Below are 18,208 nucleotides of genomic sequence, written 5' to 3' on the forward strand. Positions count from 1 at the left end.
TGTGGAGAAAAGGGAACCCTCGTGCATTTGGTGGAATGCAGATTTGTGCAGCCACGGTGGAAAACAGTATGGAGGTTTCTCAAAAAATTTAAAATGGAGCTGCCAAATACCCAGCAATTCCACTTCTGGATATGTTTTTGAAGAAACCTGAAACACTAATTCTAAAGAATATATGCACCTCTGTGTTCATTGCAGCATTATTTACAGTAGTCAAGATACAGAAGCAACCCAAGAGCCCATCCGTAGATGAGGAGATTTTTTAAAATGGAATACTACTCAGCCATAAAAAAGAATGAAGTTTTACCATTTGTGACAGCATGGATGTATCTGTAGGGTATTATGCTAAGAGAAATAAGTCTGTCCAAGAAAGACAAATACCATATGATTTCACTTATTAGTGAACTCTAAAGAGCAAAATAAACAAACAAACAAAATAGAAACAGACTCATAGATACAGAGAACAGACTGATGGTTGCCAGGGGAGAGGAGTTTAGGGGGCTGGGTGAAAAGGTGAAGGGATTAAGAAATATAAATTGGTAGTTACAGAATAGTCATGGGGATAAAGTACAGCACAGGGAAATAGCCAATTAAATTGTAATAACTATGTATGGTGCCAGGTGGGTACTGGAACTATTAGGGAAACACTGTAAAGCATATGATTGTCTAACCACTATACACCTGAAACCGCTGTACACCTGAAATTAATACAAAAAATAATGAGTGTTTAAAAAAAAAAGGAATGATATATAATGGAGCAGTGGGCCCTCTAGCCCTTTGTTTTGCCCCAGAAGTGACAAAAAGAAGGACCACCCTGCCACCCCCTCAGTAGACTTGGGGTTTTTTCCAAATATGTTTTAAAAGTAAGTGCCACTTCCATAAGGGAAACCTTGCATTTTGGACCCATGCTGGGCAATTCCATGATGCATTGTGGCTCACAGTTGATTAATTGCCTATATTTAAGCCACAATAGCTAATGGAGTATTTACTAGGTGCCAAGCACTGTGCTAAGCGTTTTACACACATCATTGCATTTAACGCACACAATAACCGTAGGGGGGTGGGTTCTGTAATCATCATCGTTTCACAGGTAAGTCAGTAAAGTGTCTGAATGACTAAGGGACTCACTAATAAGTAAGTTGCATGACTGAGTCTTGAATCAGGACTGTCGAGATTGGATATAAGACCACACAGGAATACCCGTATGCTGTAATGTGCTTATATATGTGTGTCTGCTCCACACAGAACTGCTCTGCCCTTTGAAGATTTTTCAATAAGAATGGAATAGCCACTCTCCTTAATAGCAATAGCCATTACTTAATGAAGTCATCTGCAAATAATGAATTCCTTCCTCCCTTCCCTTCTCCTCTGCTCTATAATGATTTAATTTGCTGGCAGGAGACATTTAGATTAAATTCCTTTTGAAGTTTTAATGGAGTTCTTATCTAGAAGGAAAAACATTTTCCTTTGTTATAGTTTTCAGATAAGTTGGACAGTTACTGGTCATCTATGAGGTCTAGTGCAATTTCCTTTTCATTCACATTTTTCTTCATTGAGTACACATAGCTCATTTAGTGTTTATTGCTAAGATTTGCCAAACACTGTGAGTAAAATATTTGCCTCATTTAAATTGAATTTTGAATGTTTCCTTGGTTATTGAGTAATCCCGGGCTTTTGGGTCCTCTTGAGTTTATGTTGACAGCTTCTTTCCTTTTAAGAAGAAATGGTCTGATCACTTATGTCATATGTTTTCTTAACAGATTTTTCCTTAGGTCAAAAGAAAGTCAGAATATAATTTTTCTTCAGTAAATAGTTTGATTATTACAGCATTGTTTTATTCAGGTCCTCTGGAAACATATAGGATCTCTGTGTTAATAGCTAGAACTGACTTCTGCTTAAAGCAGATTTGTTGTGCTTTCTTCTGAAAGATTGAAGATATACACCAACATTCAGATTTACACTACTGCTCCTAATCCCTTTAACCTTAAGATTCCATTCCATTAAAACTTGGGATAAGTAGGCCTTGTTTAGATTGAACAGAAATAAAGTTTACCTTTGACTATAGAAGAAATGGTTTATTTTGTTAAACCACATAGTACCATAGCCTAAGATTTCAAGTGAGTATATTTAACCTTCTTAAGAGAAGTTTTAGTTACATTACCTTTATTAAATGTATTGTGTGCCTAGAATCTCATCTGTGTAGTGCTAACCACTATAATAGTACAAAGAAAATTGCTTTATGGAGCTTAAGGGAAAGATAAAAATCTGTTATGTAATTAAACTGTATAGAAAAATCTATGAATAAGAGTTGGAGTGTGTGAACTAGAACAGTTGGGATATTTAAAGGAGAGAGAAGACAAGAAAAAGTGGGCATTACACTGACCCATAAAAGTAGGGTGGAATTTAAGAAAAGCAGAGAAGAATGGTTTTGGGGTAATGGCTTATGTTGATAATGGGATGGGCTGAACCGCAGACATTCTGAGCAAAGGCGTTGCGGGAGGAACAGACACGTCCTGTCGTCTAGACAATACGAACAGCCTTCACTTCCCACTCAGGCTTCTTGTGGCCTCAGCCCCAGGCCTCTCCCAGACTTCTCAGCCTGTACCTTTCTGCTGCTGTTCTCTCTGCTGGGTTGCTCTTGACCCGTTCACGGCCTGTTGAAATGCCTCTCGCTGATGAAGGCCCAGTCCAGATCCCACCTTCCCTCCAGTCCTCACCCCCTGCTGAGAAGAAGCGGTCATTTCCCTCCCAGCATCCCTGGCATGCTGGTGGCCTGCCTAGCCCAGCACGCTTCAAACTGCACCTCCAGTTCAGTTGCCTCAGCACTGAGGCCTTCTTGCAGGTGAGAACCAGGTGTCATCTTGGTATCCTCAGTGCCCACATCATGCCTGGCCCCAGATACTCACTGAGTAAGTGGGTCGTGTGTTTTAGGCACTAGTGGGAAAAATATTTCTCTACCTATATTTCCTATTAACGTTAATAGAGTCTGCAGTTATAGAAGTAAATGCTTTGTTTTTTATTGTAGACTTAATTTTTTGATTTTTGGTTTTAAAAGTATTTCATTTTTCAGTGTTTAAAAAATACATATAGCTGTCATATTAATATGACTATATGTTTTGTTCGTTCAGAAAAATACTCAAGAGATATAAACGTGTTATATTAAGTTAAATTGGAAGGCGATAGAGTGAAAAAGGTGAAAGGAATAAAGGAATCAGGCCAAAGAAGAAAAAAGAGAGACTAAGAAGGTTAAAAGTCCTGCCTGGAGAATATCCGCTGGAGCCAGCCGCGCAGCTCTAATCCGAGTCTTCCTGCACTGGCACCCACTGTTTTCTACCGGAGACCCTGCCCACGCCTTGCAGGGGCTGCAGGCTGTTAGGGACAGAGGCTCCAGCTGTGCCCCCAGGCTTTCTCTGTGCCTCAGGAAAGAGTATTGTAGAATGAGGACAGGCTTCCCAGGACTGATCAGTTTTCATTATTTATGCCCATTAGGAGCTGAATTTAGCATGGTATGTATATACCAAACACTGTCTTTGCATTCTGTTAGGATACATACTCCGAAAGATAAACCAGGTTAGAAGAAATAGAATGAAAGTTCTGTTTCAGTTTTTTTGTTTGTTGAAAACTGTTAAATAATTGAGCACTTGAGTCCTCAGTGGGAGGCAAGTTTCCTTAAGACATTTGTAGTAAATGAACCCTCATGTCTAGCTTATAACTAACTCCTTTGTTCCTGGTATTGTCTCTGATCCCGATGCCTCAAAGCTAGAGAATTCAGCTGTAACTTTTTTTAAAAAGGAATAAGCATTGGCACATCACTGAGCCTGTTTTGCCCCGAGCTGTCCTGTTTCAGTCCTAATTTTTTCCAGTTTCTTTCTTTTGGAGGAGGTGAGAGGGAGGTTTCAAGTCTGGATAATCAGTGGGCCCGCTTCCTCTGGTGAAAACAAAACCTTCCAAGATGGTTTTGTACCTGGCAAATACATTTTAAAACTATTTGAGGCAAAACCTAGTTTATTTCTTTGAAGCTAGCCCCTAAAGCTTGTCCCAGGTTTTACCCGGAGGCATCCTTAATTTGCCGTACCAAGAAAAACAGTCCTGTTTCTTAGCAGCTAATTTGTAAAACTGGGTTTAGGAGATTGTGCTTTTACTGAACTGAAGTCCGTGCGCCTGATGCTTTCAGGGGCCAAAACTCGAGCTGGGGAAGGTTTATTGATTCAGAAGGCGCCAACCAAGAACACGGGAGACCTAGCGGTGCCTCAGATCCATCTTGCGCGCTGGACCAGGCCAAGGGTTTGAAGAGGTTGGGGGAATAGGCATGTGGAAGTGCTGGTGGGGCAAGTTTTAGTTGGAGGACCTTGGAGCTTGGCCATTTACTGTAAAGGGGCATCAACACTGGACCTTCCTGGACAGTGGACCCTTGGCTTCAGAACTGGCTCTGGTGTTGAAGTTCCAGTTATGTCCTGGTCCTTTGTATCTGTTTTGGGGGCCGGGAAGGTGGGAGACTGCTTCTGGGTGCAGCTCGAGGCCACAGTTCTCTCCTCCGGGCATGCTTCGGCTTCATGGCCTGTGGTTTTGGTGTGTTATCTCTGAAAAACAACTCAGCACCTCATCAAATAGGATAGGAGCAGTCAAGCTGGTCTGTGGTTACAGTGCCTCCATTCATCCCTCTGTAGGTCCTTCTGATGATGTCATCGTGTCATCATGTGCATTTCTTGGATCTTTCTACTTCCTCTGACATTAACAAGGGAAAATACTACCAGCTGTTAGCTTTCAGCCCTGGGCTTGCAGTGTCTTACTGTGGCCCCTACTATTGCTCTATTAACAAACAAACCAGATGAGCCTGAAGACATTTAATTCAGACACTGAAAATAAAGTGTGCCAGAGTCATAACGGCAGTGGCAAAGGCAGATTACGATTTGTTTTAACAGAATGGCAGAGTGAATGGAACCCTTTCTGGCTCCATTCAGTAGAATAAACTGTTAGAGGACCCAGGCCAGAGAATAACTGAGGATCAGGTACATCATGTCTGGGGCTCCACTGCCATGAATACACAAAGGTATTTATACTGTCTTTCAGAAGGCAGTTCTATCACAACTTTCTAATAGTCATTCTACTGAGAGGCTTCATATTTCATAACCTTTAAACAAAGTCTCTGAAGTTAATGATTTCATTAATTAATCTTGTTGGCATGCACTTTTTTATCTTTTATTTTTTTAAGATTTCTTTATTGATTTTTAGAGAGAGAGGAAGGGAGAGAGAGCGGAACATTGATGTGAGAGTGAAGCATCAATCAGTTGCCTCCTGAATGCCCCCTATAGGGGCGTCAAAGCCCACATCTTGGCCATATGCCTGGACTGGGAATAGAGCCGGCAACCTTTCGGTGCATGGGATGAAACCAAACCAACTGAGCCACACTAGCCAGGGCTTATTGGCACTTTCTGATACTGAGTGATAACCATATATCATTTATTATTACTGCCCCATAGTTAGAAATACTGTATTTATATCAGGAATAGGCAAGCTTTTTCTTAAAGGACAAGATTATAAAGATTATAGGCTTTTTATAGATACTTACATAACCCTTTAAGATGTAAAACCTTCCTTGGCTGATGGGCTGTGGTTTGCCAACCTCTGGTCTTTATCATCACCTGGTCAGTCTTGTCGGGTGGCTCTCCCCCCCCCTTCTCTCTCTCTCTCTCTCACACACACACACACACACACACACACACACACACATTTCTACAATGATTAATCCTCTACTGTTTGCCTGACATCAAGAATGTAAACATGAGTGTAAAGACAGCTCCCTTCCTATAAGATCTCACAGTCTCAGGAGGAAGAAAAATTACATAAACACGCTCATTGCAAGTGCTTATTATCGGGTAAAGTCAGTGATGCCCAGAGGTGGCCTGACTAGGGGAGGGCGTGGGGAGGGCTCCACAGAGAACATAACCTTGTGACGAGCTGCAGGCATTCCTAAGCAGCAAAGGGAGGGCAGAGCATTCAAAGAAGACATTTAATTATTCCTTAATGTAAGACCTGTATTTGGGTTTTTTTCTATCTCAATATAAGGTCTCAGTTCCCAGACAATGGCATAGATAACATCAGCTCATTGACTACAAGGAATGTCTAGAAATTCCGAGGACAAGCGCATTATTGAAAAATTACAGAGCAAAGTGCATGTAGCATTTAAAGCATTCGGCTTATGAACATGTTATTTTTCTTTAAGAGATGCTGATCACCAGGTAACTTAGACCTAGAATACAGAGATTTGAACAAGTAAGCAATATAGTTACATAGGTAACCATATAAGGTTTAGTGGACTAAGATTCTTGAGCATTCTGTTCCTTTCCCAAGCTTGTTACTAACTGTAGTTTTGAGCAAAATCTGTGGCCTCTATTAATTTATCTCTAACAGGACAGGTTTGAAGTAGAAGATTTCTGAGGCTCTTTCCAGTTCTAGATGCTGTGACTATAATTAGACAGAATGTATATCAATAGCTATGACTATAATCTGTCTGTCTGATGTTGATTTCCTCTAAGTTAGTCACTCTTCTGAATACCTTTGACTTTATTAGTCAGAAAAGGTATTTCTGAAGACGCTGAGAATATTTCAACTAAAGTAATTAAGGAAACAGTGCACCCTTGTGATAAAATATGATCTTTAAAATGCATCTTTCTTTGAAGACCAGTCTTTTTAAGAAATCTCAAAAGTTTTTGAGTTGAGGTTAAATGGGGGGGATGGTAACCCTTTCACAAAATTTTTTTTTTCTGTTGTAATCACTATGTGTATCAGTAATTGGTTATTGTCTCATTTTCTAAGTAGCTCACATTTGAAGTGAGAAGTCAAAAGAATTATGTAGAATTTGCCTTAAATACTTGTTAATTTTGGTTTTCTTTAAGTTGTTCAAAAGATTTATGTTGACATAAGCTGCATATGTATTTACACCCTGTGAATGTTTGTAGAATAGAAACCTTTGTGTTACTCTTTGGAGGTGATGGGGTTCGGGGCAGGCTGACCCAAATATATCATTTTGTCATATTGATTAGTTTGATTAAAGTAACTGGAGATGCACCCAGTGCAAGACCACTGTGACCGTCCTTTGTCCCCCAAAGCAGGAAATAAATCTCCCCTGTGAATGTACCCTCCCTCTTCCAAGAGCTTAGAAGCCATCCTTATCGCCAGAGATAGGCAATTCAAGGCCGGAAAAAAGTAAACAGATGTTACTTCTCCATTAATTTGCTACCTTAAGCAAAACCCCTTTGTGTTGTCAAAGTTTTACAAATGAGTGTTTCTTTCACTTTACTCAATCTAGATATTTTAGATTTCTTTATTTATTAATATATTAGTTTGAAACAAACCATATAGGGATCATAAATAGGATATGTTTGTTTTATATTAAATTTTAGTTTAATCTTTTGCCCTCTATAAATAAAAAAAAGAAAATCAGAATATACTTAATGTGTTGTTTGTCTCTTTTATCCTTCAAAAAATATTTGAGTATCTCTTGGCCAAAAGAAAAAAATTGTGTATGTGTATATTTCACAAATATTCCTTAGCAGCAAATCCATTTAATTCATAGCCAAGCATTTTCGCTGTTCACCAGCATGCTGTTCTATAACTTGTAAAAGTTGTAAGCGTTTCAGTCTCTCCTAAATGATGTTCTGCCATGGAAACAACAGCGGACCTTAACTGGAGGCTGCTGGTGGAGACGTTAGCATCCTGACACTGTAATCCCCTTGGACAACAGCTTTGAAAACTGTAGTCACAGATCACACAAATAGTAGTGAGGCAGTTAACAAGAAAAAATGCTTACTTAGTCTGTGATGATAGGAATAGTGATATGGCACAATTTGTTAAATTAAAAAGTATTTTTAATATTCAGGTTGTACTTACTTTTTTTTTTTTTTACCACCACAGACGGCCCTAAATCCTGAATTGTGTTTGGTATATGCAGGCCATTTTGTGTGCGTATCAGACTGTTGCAACACGTTGCTGTTTATTCCCATATTAACCAGGTTTTTAATATAGGAAAGCTAAACTTTTTTTCTTTAGAACTAGCTTTTTAAGATTTTTACTTTCAGCCCTGTTCAGTTAGCTCATTTGGTTGGAGCTTTGTCCCTATAGCCAAGGATGTGGGTACCCGGTCAGGGTACATCAACCTTAAACACATAAATAAGTGGAACAACAGACATCCCTGCCCCGCCCCGCCCCCCCCCCCCCCGCCGCCTGTCTGTCTCTCTCCCCCTCCCACCCTCCCTCCCTCCAATAAAATAAATAAATAAATTTTTAATCCCATCTGCATGCAGAAAACATCAGCATCTAAGGATATTAGAGGGGTGGAGAGGCCAGGAAAACGAGTTACATAAAGTGGCAGTGAAATAGGATTCCTTTGAGGTTAACTGAAAACACAGGCTACTTTGTGAGTTGAAAACAAACAAGGCCATTCCTTTCTTTCCACCTTAGGTCAAAATTCCCTGTCTTGTGCAGTCAGTGTTAATCTATCAGGATCATAAAATAATTAAGCATGATGTTTTTTTCAATATGGGGTTAAAAAAAAAGGAAAGTACTTTAGGTAGGATGACTTTGATAGGCAATGCTTTTGTCACTCACAGGTTATATGTTACAAGCCATCTTATTACTTTGAATATAAATAAACATAAATATCCCTGTGTCTGCCCCTACACTGATTTAGGTATTCATTGAATGCCTGCTCCATGCCAAGCAGAAAGATACACGCCCTCCCTTTAGAACTTTACAGTCTCTTTGGGGAGATAATTTAATTGATAGACAACTGTAATTCAGTGTAGTATGTTTAACCTAACTCTTCTGTTGGTTCAGTAGCTTGATTTATTTCAATTTAAAAAAATGAGTATAGTATAGACAACAATACTGTATTATAAACTTTAAAATTGCTAAGAGATCTTAATTGGTCCCGTCACAAAATAGATATATAACATGATAGAATTGTTAGCTAACCTAAGGTGGTAATCATATTGCAGTATATAAATGTAGCAAATCAACATGTTGTACACCTTAAACATGCATGTTATATGTCAATTATATCTCAGTAAAAATACATTTAAAAAAAGAGGAGTGTGGCCCAGCCCTTGCGCCTCAGTGGTTAACTATCCGCCCATGAACCAAGAGGTCGCTGGTTCAATTCCCTGTCAGGACACATGCCCAGGTTTCAGGCTCAGTCCATGGTAGGGGCATGCAGGGGGTAGTTGGTGATTGATATTTCTCTCTCACTGATGTTTCTCTCTATCCCTCTCCCATTCTCTCTCTCTAAAATCAATAAAAACATTTTTTAAAAATTAGTGTATATTTGTATAATTATATCTCCTATTACTTTAATGATTTGAGGTTACAAGGAGATGGAAGTATTTTTCCCAGCAACAGTCAGTGATCTTTTATAGTAGAAGCAACCCATAATCTACCATTGGGTATTTATTTGTACAGGGTTTGTCTGTTTTTAGTTTGTGCATTTCAATCTACCTTGTGAACAAAACAAGGAACCCCCATTATTACCTCAGAGTAGTTTCCTCAACTAAACTATTATGTTTGCACACTTTTTCATTAGGCTTATTAAGAGATACTAATAAAATTAATCTAGGCAATAATTTTAAAGTACAGTATTTAAATATATATGCTGTGTTTTCAAAAATTCATTTGGAAATGGGACAGTAGCATTTTTAATAGTAATTTAGATTTTGATCACTAGATGGCACTAGACACATATGTATAACTAAGGGGAAAATGGCCTTTCTCAGCAGTTGTTTCTAAATACAGCTTAGTATATAGATGTATTCAGCATTATATACTATAAATATTTTGTTATCCAGCCCATAAAATTCCTATTGTTACAAAAGCTTTGTTTTCTGGCCAAAATAATTTCACAATATGACTCTTTTATATAATAAATTCTGAGACACAGCCTCTACCATCACTTTGATAGTTGCTCATTAAACTATTCTGTTCTTAGCTACTTAATTGTATTATTTTATCTTTCTTAAATTGACCCTATCTTACTAGTACCCTCTTTTCCGTGAGAAACAGAATATTTTAATTTTTTAAAGGTTTTGGGATTAAAAAGCTTTAAAAAATTATATAGCTTTGGGGATATTGAGAGAGCCTAGAGATTCAGACACAAATGTCCCTCCCTGTCGAGCAAAATACAAGAGGAGCACAAACTACAAACTGTTTTTGTTCTCAGTCTCTTGGCTTCTGAATATTATTCTCATAGTGTAACATACTCTTGTTTTTTCGGTCTGGTTATGATTGATTTTTGCAGTGCATTATTTTCTAAAGAGAGATGGTCTAGGTTGCAGATGAGTGATATCCTTGATGTTTATGCTCTTATTAAAGCGAGTTATTTCACATGACCTGTAGAAGTCCAGAATTTGGGCGGTGCTTCCAGCAGTGGTAAGTCAGTGTCTTAGCCAGAGACCCAGTGATGTGGTCAGGGACCGGGCTCCTTTCAGATTTCCACTAGGCCGTTGCCGGGATGTCAGGCTCGGGCTTTGTGTTGGAGATAGCGGAGGCAGTTCAAGGTAGAGCATGAGGTCATAGCAACGTCAGAATAGAAGAAGGGGCGTGTCCTCCTTTGTAGACTTCTTCTTGTCAGTGGTGTACAGGACTCCAGAGAACCCCGGCAAAGCTCCCCTAAAGTCTCATTGGCCATTCCTGGTCTCCCACCTGCACTGTCCTCGGCCACTTGCTGGCAGGGGAAGGAATTACCGGGGTAGGTTAGACTGAGAGACTCGTGCCCTTCCTGAGCACCCAGCCCTCAGCGGAGAGTGAAACCTCAAATGAAATCAGTGCTTTCCAAGAGAGAGGGGGAAGTGGATTTGGGCAGGCACACAACAGTATTTACTACCATTTCTGGGTTTGTTTCATTTTATTTTGTTTTTTCACTTAGAGACTCTTCTTTTTCCTGTCCTGATATTCTTGGAATGTAACTTTCATTTCTGTTATTTCAACTGCATGACACTGTACAGAGTTTCAGGGGTAGCCTGTGTCTGTTGCAGTTTATCATTCAGTACAAGCTCATTCACATTTTATTTCATTTAAGCATATGTTCTTTTCCTAGCAGTTAAAGAAAGTGAAAACTTGGGTTCTCTTTGTCTTCTTGTTAGTGCTAGCATACCTGGAAAACAGCATTGGTAAAGTGCTTTGTGGACTTAGTAGCATTTCAACCACATCTTCAGTTGTCTGCCAAGTACCCACAACTTTTAAAGCACCAAGCAGGTGCATCTGACCTGACTTTTGGAGATATTGCCATTGTCTGCCTTGGAGCTCAGCCTCACCCCTTGGACTGTCTAAACACCCAAAGGGGCAGAGTCAGCAGCCCCAGCTCAGTGATTCAGGTTCTTCAGCTTTCGTTGTCAACTGCAGTGCCTTCTGGCCTTTTCTGACTTCTTTTTCCATTGGACATCTCAGGGCCTCTCAGAGGCTGTCTAGACTAGCTCTTCTAGTCTGAGTCCCATCTGAAACACCACCACTGTGACTCTGAGGAACCCAGCTCCCTTCTTGGCTGCTTCATGCCAAAGATGTGTCTTTGGTGCATTATCTGCATATTTATTTGTTTGTTTTCTGTATTTAGCAAATATATGCTGAACGATTAAAAGAAGATTTATTGCCCTAGCTGGTTTTCTCAGTGGTTAGAGCATCAGCCCACAGACTGAAGGGTCTCAGGTTTGATTTTGGTCAAGGGCAGGTGCCTTAGTTGCAGGCTCGATCCCCGGCCCTGGTCAGGGAATGGGTGGGAGGCAACCAATCGATGTGTCTCTCTCACATTGATGTTTCTCTATCTTTATCTCTCTCTCCCTTCCACCCTCTCTGAAAAGCAATGGAAAAAATATTCTCAGGTGAGGATTTAAAAAAAAAGAATATCAATCGATATTTCAAATGTAGTAAGGTTTTCTGATTTGAGAATGCTCATTATATTGTTTATATTTTAACAGTTTATCAGTTCTTGTTAGGCAGCCAAAAATATTCTCAGCGGACATTTTCAACCATCGTTATGTTTTTAAGTAAGAGCATACGCATTCTTAAGAAGCAGTACTAACTACTAGGTTTTTTTAATCTATACTTCTGCTGAGTCAAAAAAAAGAAAAATCTCCTTGAAATTTTTATTTTTCAGAAAACTGTGGAATATATTTTCCAGAAATAAAAAGAGATCCAGGCAAGTATTTACACAGTTGTCCCGAATCTGTGAAAAAGTGGCTTCGGCAGCTAAAGAATGCTGGGAAGATCCTTGTATTAATCACCAGTTCTCACAGTGATTACTGTAGACTTCTCTGCAAACATATCCTTGGGTAAGTGATGAGACATTCTCTTTTCATGGTCTTGTGAAATACTGAGAGCAAATTAGGCCAGTGCTTTTTAAAAAGTAACCCACTACAACCTTATCATTATATTAAACAACGCTGAGTGGCAAACAGTTGTTTCTCATAACATCTCTCAACATCTGCAACATACCCCAAGTACGTTTTAGCAAAGCAGCGTTCCTGGGGTTCAGTATGCTCATAGCTCACTGATGATCTGGGCTTTAGATTTTCTGGAGGGTGGATGAGGCACATGTCCTTCATGCCATCTTCCGTGCATTTTGGTTTCTCAGCTGGGGATGGTTACTGAGCGACAGAGCTGTAGGTTATACTCCTGATGGGTCACTGGAGTACAGCCCCTCTGTAGCCTTTTCAGTGTGGAGCCATATACGTACTTCACCATTTAGCGCAGCCAGGGATGGGATTGACTTCCATGAAAATCAAGGCAGTGTAAATGCATAGACTTAAAAATAAGACAGGATTCAAGCCCTGCCTTGCAACTTACTGTGATCTGGAGCAGGTTTAACCTCACTGAGCCTCGATTTTGTCTCCTTAAAAATGGAACAATAATGCTTCATAGGTCTGAGGGGATATTTATATAGCTTAGTACAGGTAAAGTATTAGGCAGAGCAGTTGGTAAGTTTCAGTGTGTGTTAATACTTATTTATGTCATTCTTTTGGGCAGTACCAGGGAATCTATGGTCTGGATGTTTTAGACTCTTGCTCTGATTTCAGCAAATACTGGGAGTGGAAAGCAAAAACTTTCAAAACTGGCCTCTGGCCTGGGTTGCGGGCTCGATCAATGACTCTCTCATCATTGATGCTTCTATCTCTCTCTCTCTCTCCTTTCCTCTCTCTGAAATCAATAAAGATATATTAAAAAAACAAAAAAAAACAAAACTGGCCTCTTTGGCCTCCGGCTCCATGTTCCTCAGCACATGTGGGTTTAAGTTGGTCTTTGGTATCCTTGCAGCCTGGGAGTGGATGTTCTGCTTTCTGAATAATACCTACACTTCAGATTCTTAAAGTGAATTAAGGCTGAAGTCCTAGATGTCTTGGAAGGTGCCTCTTATAGAGACCTTCACTCTCCCAGTGGTGGAACCGTGCCTCAGAGTGAACACTCTGGAGTCTTAATCTCTCTTTCATTAACAAAGAAACCAAAGTTTTTTCTTCCTGTCTTTTTTTTTTTAATTGATTTTTGTTTTTTTAATTGATTTTTGTTTTTGTTGTTTTAGAGAGAGAGGGAGGGAGGAAGGGAAAGGGAGAGACAGAGAGAGAAACATTGATTGGCTGCCTCCCCATATGCGCCCCAACTGGGGATCGAACCTGCACCCTGGGTATGTGCCCCGACCAGGACTCGAACCCGCAGTCTTTTGGTGTGTGGGATGATGCTCCAGCCAGCTGAGCCACTCAGCCAGGGCTTTTTCTTCCTATCTTAATTTCTCTTTAGTATGGTTTGTATTTGTAAAAGTATTGGGGAATGTTGGGTAAATAGTATCTCCCCAATGCAACAGTGAGTCCCTCAAAAACAAAAACTACCATTCCTTTGCCATCCCAAATAATCCTAAACATAGCATTAAATACAGACTGAAAACAATTGTTATCTACAAGTTGCCACATTATAAGACTACACTGATTTTCAAAATAAAGTGTCATCTTCACATTTTGAACACTTTCTGAAGACATAACTTTGAATATTTCTAGCTATTAGAAACTATTGAATTCACTTACTGTGACTATTACTATCCTGAAAAAGCTTAGCACCTAGAGTTAATGTGCTCATTCTTTTCTTATGTTTATATCAAGGTGTTTTTCAGGAATACTAGTGCTAAGTCACCTTTTATTTCCAGTGTAAGATTTACCTTATAAAGCATGTAAAAGGTTAATCAGAAATTAAGAAATGATGGTGTGGTCAAGTAGATAGGTGAAAATTAAGTTCTTTTTTAAATAGACCATTTCTAATTCCTTAAAATAAATTTTTGAGAATCCTGTTGCTTTTCAGGAATGATTTTGCAGATTTTTTTGACATCGTGATTACAAATGCATTGAAGCCTGGTTTCTTCTCCCATTTACCAACTCAAAGACCTTTCCGGACACTCGGTAAGTTACATTTTGGTTTCTTTCTTCTTCTGTTTAAGAGTTGTTCTTTCATTTATTCAATAAATAATCTGCTGGCTAGCAACCATGTGCAAAGTACCGTGTTAGGAGGTTTTGTGTATACTGATATGGGATATCTACGATGTATGTTAAGTGAAAAACAAAGGTAGAACAGTATGTTAAATATACCACCATTTTATAAACAAAAGGAGAAATAAATAAGAATATACTGATGCAGTATTTTTAACTTTGAACTTCTTCATGCCACTTAAAAGCCCTTTTCAGTGCAAGGCCGTAGACAGTAGCTTAGTTCTCTGCTCAGCGAGCAGCACACAAGCAGTGGAATCCAGGTTAGGTTCAGAGTAGTAGGCGTCAGGCACTGAGGGATCCTCAGTGCACCAGACAGACGCATAAACAAACCCATGAGCAAGGCAGGAAGTCCATGAGGTCGTGCTACATGTTGTGAAGGAAGCATCCGCCTGATGAGGCCACCGCGAGTGGCTGGCCAGCAGAGGCCTGTCCAGAGGTCAGGCAAGGTGACTTGCAAGGAGGGACCTGAGGGGTGAGTCATGAGGAGAGCGGAGGATGAGTCATCCTGGCAGTGGGACACACTAAAGCAATGACCCGGTGTAGGAGAAGTTCGGCTGAGTTCCAGTGACAGAGAAGAAGCCTGTGGTTCTGGCACATGGGCATGGGGAGAGAGGGCAGGAGTTCGGGAGGCGGGCAGCCTCCTACCCTGACGGAAAGGGCTTGGGCTTTACGCCATGAGCAAGCTGAAGCTCTTCAGTTCAGGTAGAAGTGATGTAGAGACGTCTTTGGCCGCTGGGCGGGGAATGGGTTGGATGTGGAGAGGGACAGAGAGGAAGGCCAGGCACTTGCAGTGTCCCAGGTGAGAGACTGTGGTGGTTTGGTCTGAGGCAGCAGTCCTGGAGATGGCGAGAAGTGCATGCAGGGGTGGGCAAGAGTAGGCTTACAGTTGTGAATACGTGAAACACAGAGTTTATTCTTGTCTTTTCATTTAATTATTTTCCATATAAACAACTGTAAACCTACTTTTGCCCTACTGTGTATATTTAAAATACATTATAGAGGTAGGAAACACAGGACTTGGTGATGCTTTAGAAGCAGCAGATGAAAAGAAAGGAGTAATCGAAAATGTCTTTCAGGTTATTAATTTTTCTTTTTTCTGAATTGAGCAGGTTGGTGCATGGTGATACATGCAGCCGTGGGGAAGAATACAGAAGAGAAGTTTGGGTGGAGTGGGGGTTACAACTATTGAGAATTCGTTTTTCAGCATATTAAATTTGAAATGCCTAGGAGTTGTGTAACTGGAGCTATCAATTAGGAAATTGTATAAATGACCCTGGAGTCCGAGAGAACAGGGATAGGCTCAGAATATAAATTTGGGAACCATCAGCTCACAGAGTGGTATTTAAAGCCGTGGGCTTATATGAGATCAAATATAGAGAGAATGAGGGTAGACAAAAGAGCCAGACCAAGCTTTGACACACTCTGACAGTAAGGGTAAAGAAGAAAGAGTGTGATCTGGGAGCAGACAGATTGTAGTGGGGGGAACAGGAGAGTGTAGTGTCCAGAAGCCAGAGAGGAAAGGGGAGAGTGGTCAGCGAGGGCAGTGCTACTGAAAAGTCCATTGGAGTGGGCAAGACGGAGATCACTGGCGTCCTGATGAGCACTGGTAGAGGTAGGGACAGATTGCAGTGTTATGAAGGTAGTGGGGCCAATGAGTATAACCAACTCTTTCTAGAATTTTAGCTGTGAAGACAATCAAAGAACTGAAGTTTTAGCTGAAAGACAAGTAACCTAGGCATGTGCCCTGACCAGGAATCGAACCGGCAACCTTTTGGTGCATGGGACAACACTCAACCAACTGAGCTACTCCGGCCGGGCAATTTTTGTTTTTTACACCGAATATATTATGCTAATGAAATGGTCTAGGATAGTGGTGTTTACCTGTGAAACTTTTCCTCCTCTGGGCAAATTTGGCAATGTCTGGAGACATTTTTGGTTGTCACAGCTTGGAAGCAGGATGCTACTGGGTGTCTAGTGGGTAGAGGCCAGGGATGCTGCTAAACAGCCTGCAACACACAGGGCAGCACCCCCACTACCACCAACAAAGAAGAATATTGTCCCAAACTCAGTAATGTCAAGGTTAAGAAAGGAAGAAACTGATGGTAGAAAGGAAGAAATTGATGGTGGTTTTATATATGGGTTTAACATCTTATATAAATCCTTGATATTAAGAAACAATCTGTCATGAGGGAGTCGAATAATCCTCTTTGTATTAAACTAGAAAAAAATTTAAATGTTTTTCCCCTCTTCACAAATGTGTAACTAGTCAGTACTCAATAAATTTTTATCTGCAGAGTTTTCCTATTTTGTTCCAGTTTATACCTGTTCTATACTTATACTTATTCCATTCTGCGGAATTAAAATTTCTATTAAAATTTTACATACACAGGCCTGGCCAGTGTGCCTCAGTTGGTTAGGCACCCTCCCATGCGCCGCAAGGTTGCAGGTTAGATTCCCGATCAGGACACATGCCCGGGTTGCAGGCTCGATCCCCGGCGGGGGGCATGCAGGAGGCAGCCAGTGGATGTTCCACTCTCACATCAACGTTTCTCTCCCCTCTCCCTTCCTCTCTCTAACAATCAATAAAAAATATTTTACAAACACAAATATTACCGACTTACATATTTGTTAGCACATGCAGTAGGCGCTCACTGAGCCTCCTGCCCCCGGGGGTTCCCTCGCGTCCGTGTCTCGCAGCCGAGCTTGAGTGCGCTGCCCAGCTGGGTGCTCAGCTGACGAAAGGATGTGTTATTGTCGCACTTTGTTTTCAGAGAATGACGAAGAGCAGGAGGCACTGCCGGCTCTGGACAAGCCCGGCTGGTACTCCCAAGGGAACGCTGTCCACCTTTATGAACTGCTGAAGAAAATGACCGGCAAACCTGAGCCCAAGGTATCTGCTCATCGAGGCGGAGCCCTCCGTGCCCGCTTGCGGACGTGAACTCCTACTGACTGACACCGTGACGCAGTGCAGTTAGCTTAGTTGTCTGTGGGAAAGTAATGTGCCTCTGCCTGTCTCCCAACCTGTCCGCTCACCTCGTCTGTGTAAATAAGCCCCTCCTTTGTTGATGAGACCAGAGCACCAGATCAGTGTGTGGGATGCCTAAGGAACGATATCCTGATAACAAGCCCTAAAAGAAGTTCTTATATATAAAATAAGCAGTAACTGAAATTACAGTTCAGACTAGCCTAAAGACATGCTTGTTTTTGACATCCTGGTCACATTGTTGACGTTGGACATTGGTGCATTTTTAACAGCAGGACCTTTCATCTAAAAAATGTTTACCGGGAGCCCCCTGAGCAGGAGAGATCGGGGGGTAGCTGTGCTGCCCCATGGCTCCCATGTTGCCACGGCCTCCTGGGAACTCCTGAGGGGTTCAGTGGGCAACGCACCCTGACTTGCAGATTCTAATTCATATTCCCTTAACCGCGTGTTCCCATCTGTAAAAGGCGTGTGGACTAGATCAGTGGATGTCTAGCCTCGGAATACCAGGGGAGCTTCCCAGAGTCCACTCCCCCTACCTCATTCTCAGGGATTGTTTCAGCAGGTCCACATGTAACCCAGAAGCTCTTTGGAGGAGTGATGGGCACTCCTGCTAACCTAGCCCACTGTAACAAGTCAGCTGTAATAACTCACCAGTTCTCAATTCTAGGGGCAGGTTTAACTGTAAACATAGACTCTTGCTTCTTTGGCAAAATTGCAC

At 40.9% G+C, this 18,208-nt stretch overlaps 1 protein-coding gene across 2 annotated transcripts in view; it reads left to right on the plus strand.

Moving 5' to 3' along the window:
• Window positions 1-18,208, plus strand: part of NT5DC1 (5'-nucleotidase domain containing 1) — a 108,110-nt gene that overhangs the window by 80,268 nt on the left and 9,634 nt on the right. For both annotated transcript variants that reach the window (XM_087817568.1, XM_087817569.1), the window contains exons 7-9: window positions 12,137-12,311; window positions 14,323-14,420; window positions 17,279-17,397. In XM_087817568.1, coding sequence (XP_087673694.1) covers window positions 12,137-12,311; window positions 14,323-14,420; window positions 17,279-17,397 — 392 coding nt within the window. The remainder of the gene's footprint in view (window positions 1-12,136; window positions 12,312-14,322; window positions 14,421-17,278; window positions 17,398-18,208) is intronic.

This window comes from Miniopterus natalensis, chromosome 5 (genome assembly GCF_054644295.1).
Source record: "Miniopterus natalensis isolate mMinNat1 chromosome 5, mMinNat1.hap1, whole genome shotgun sequence".
Lineage (NCBI taxonomy): Eukaryota > Metazoa > Chordata > Mammalia > Chiroptera > Miniopteridae > Miniopterus > Miniopterus natalensis.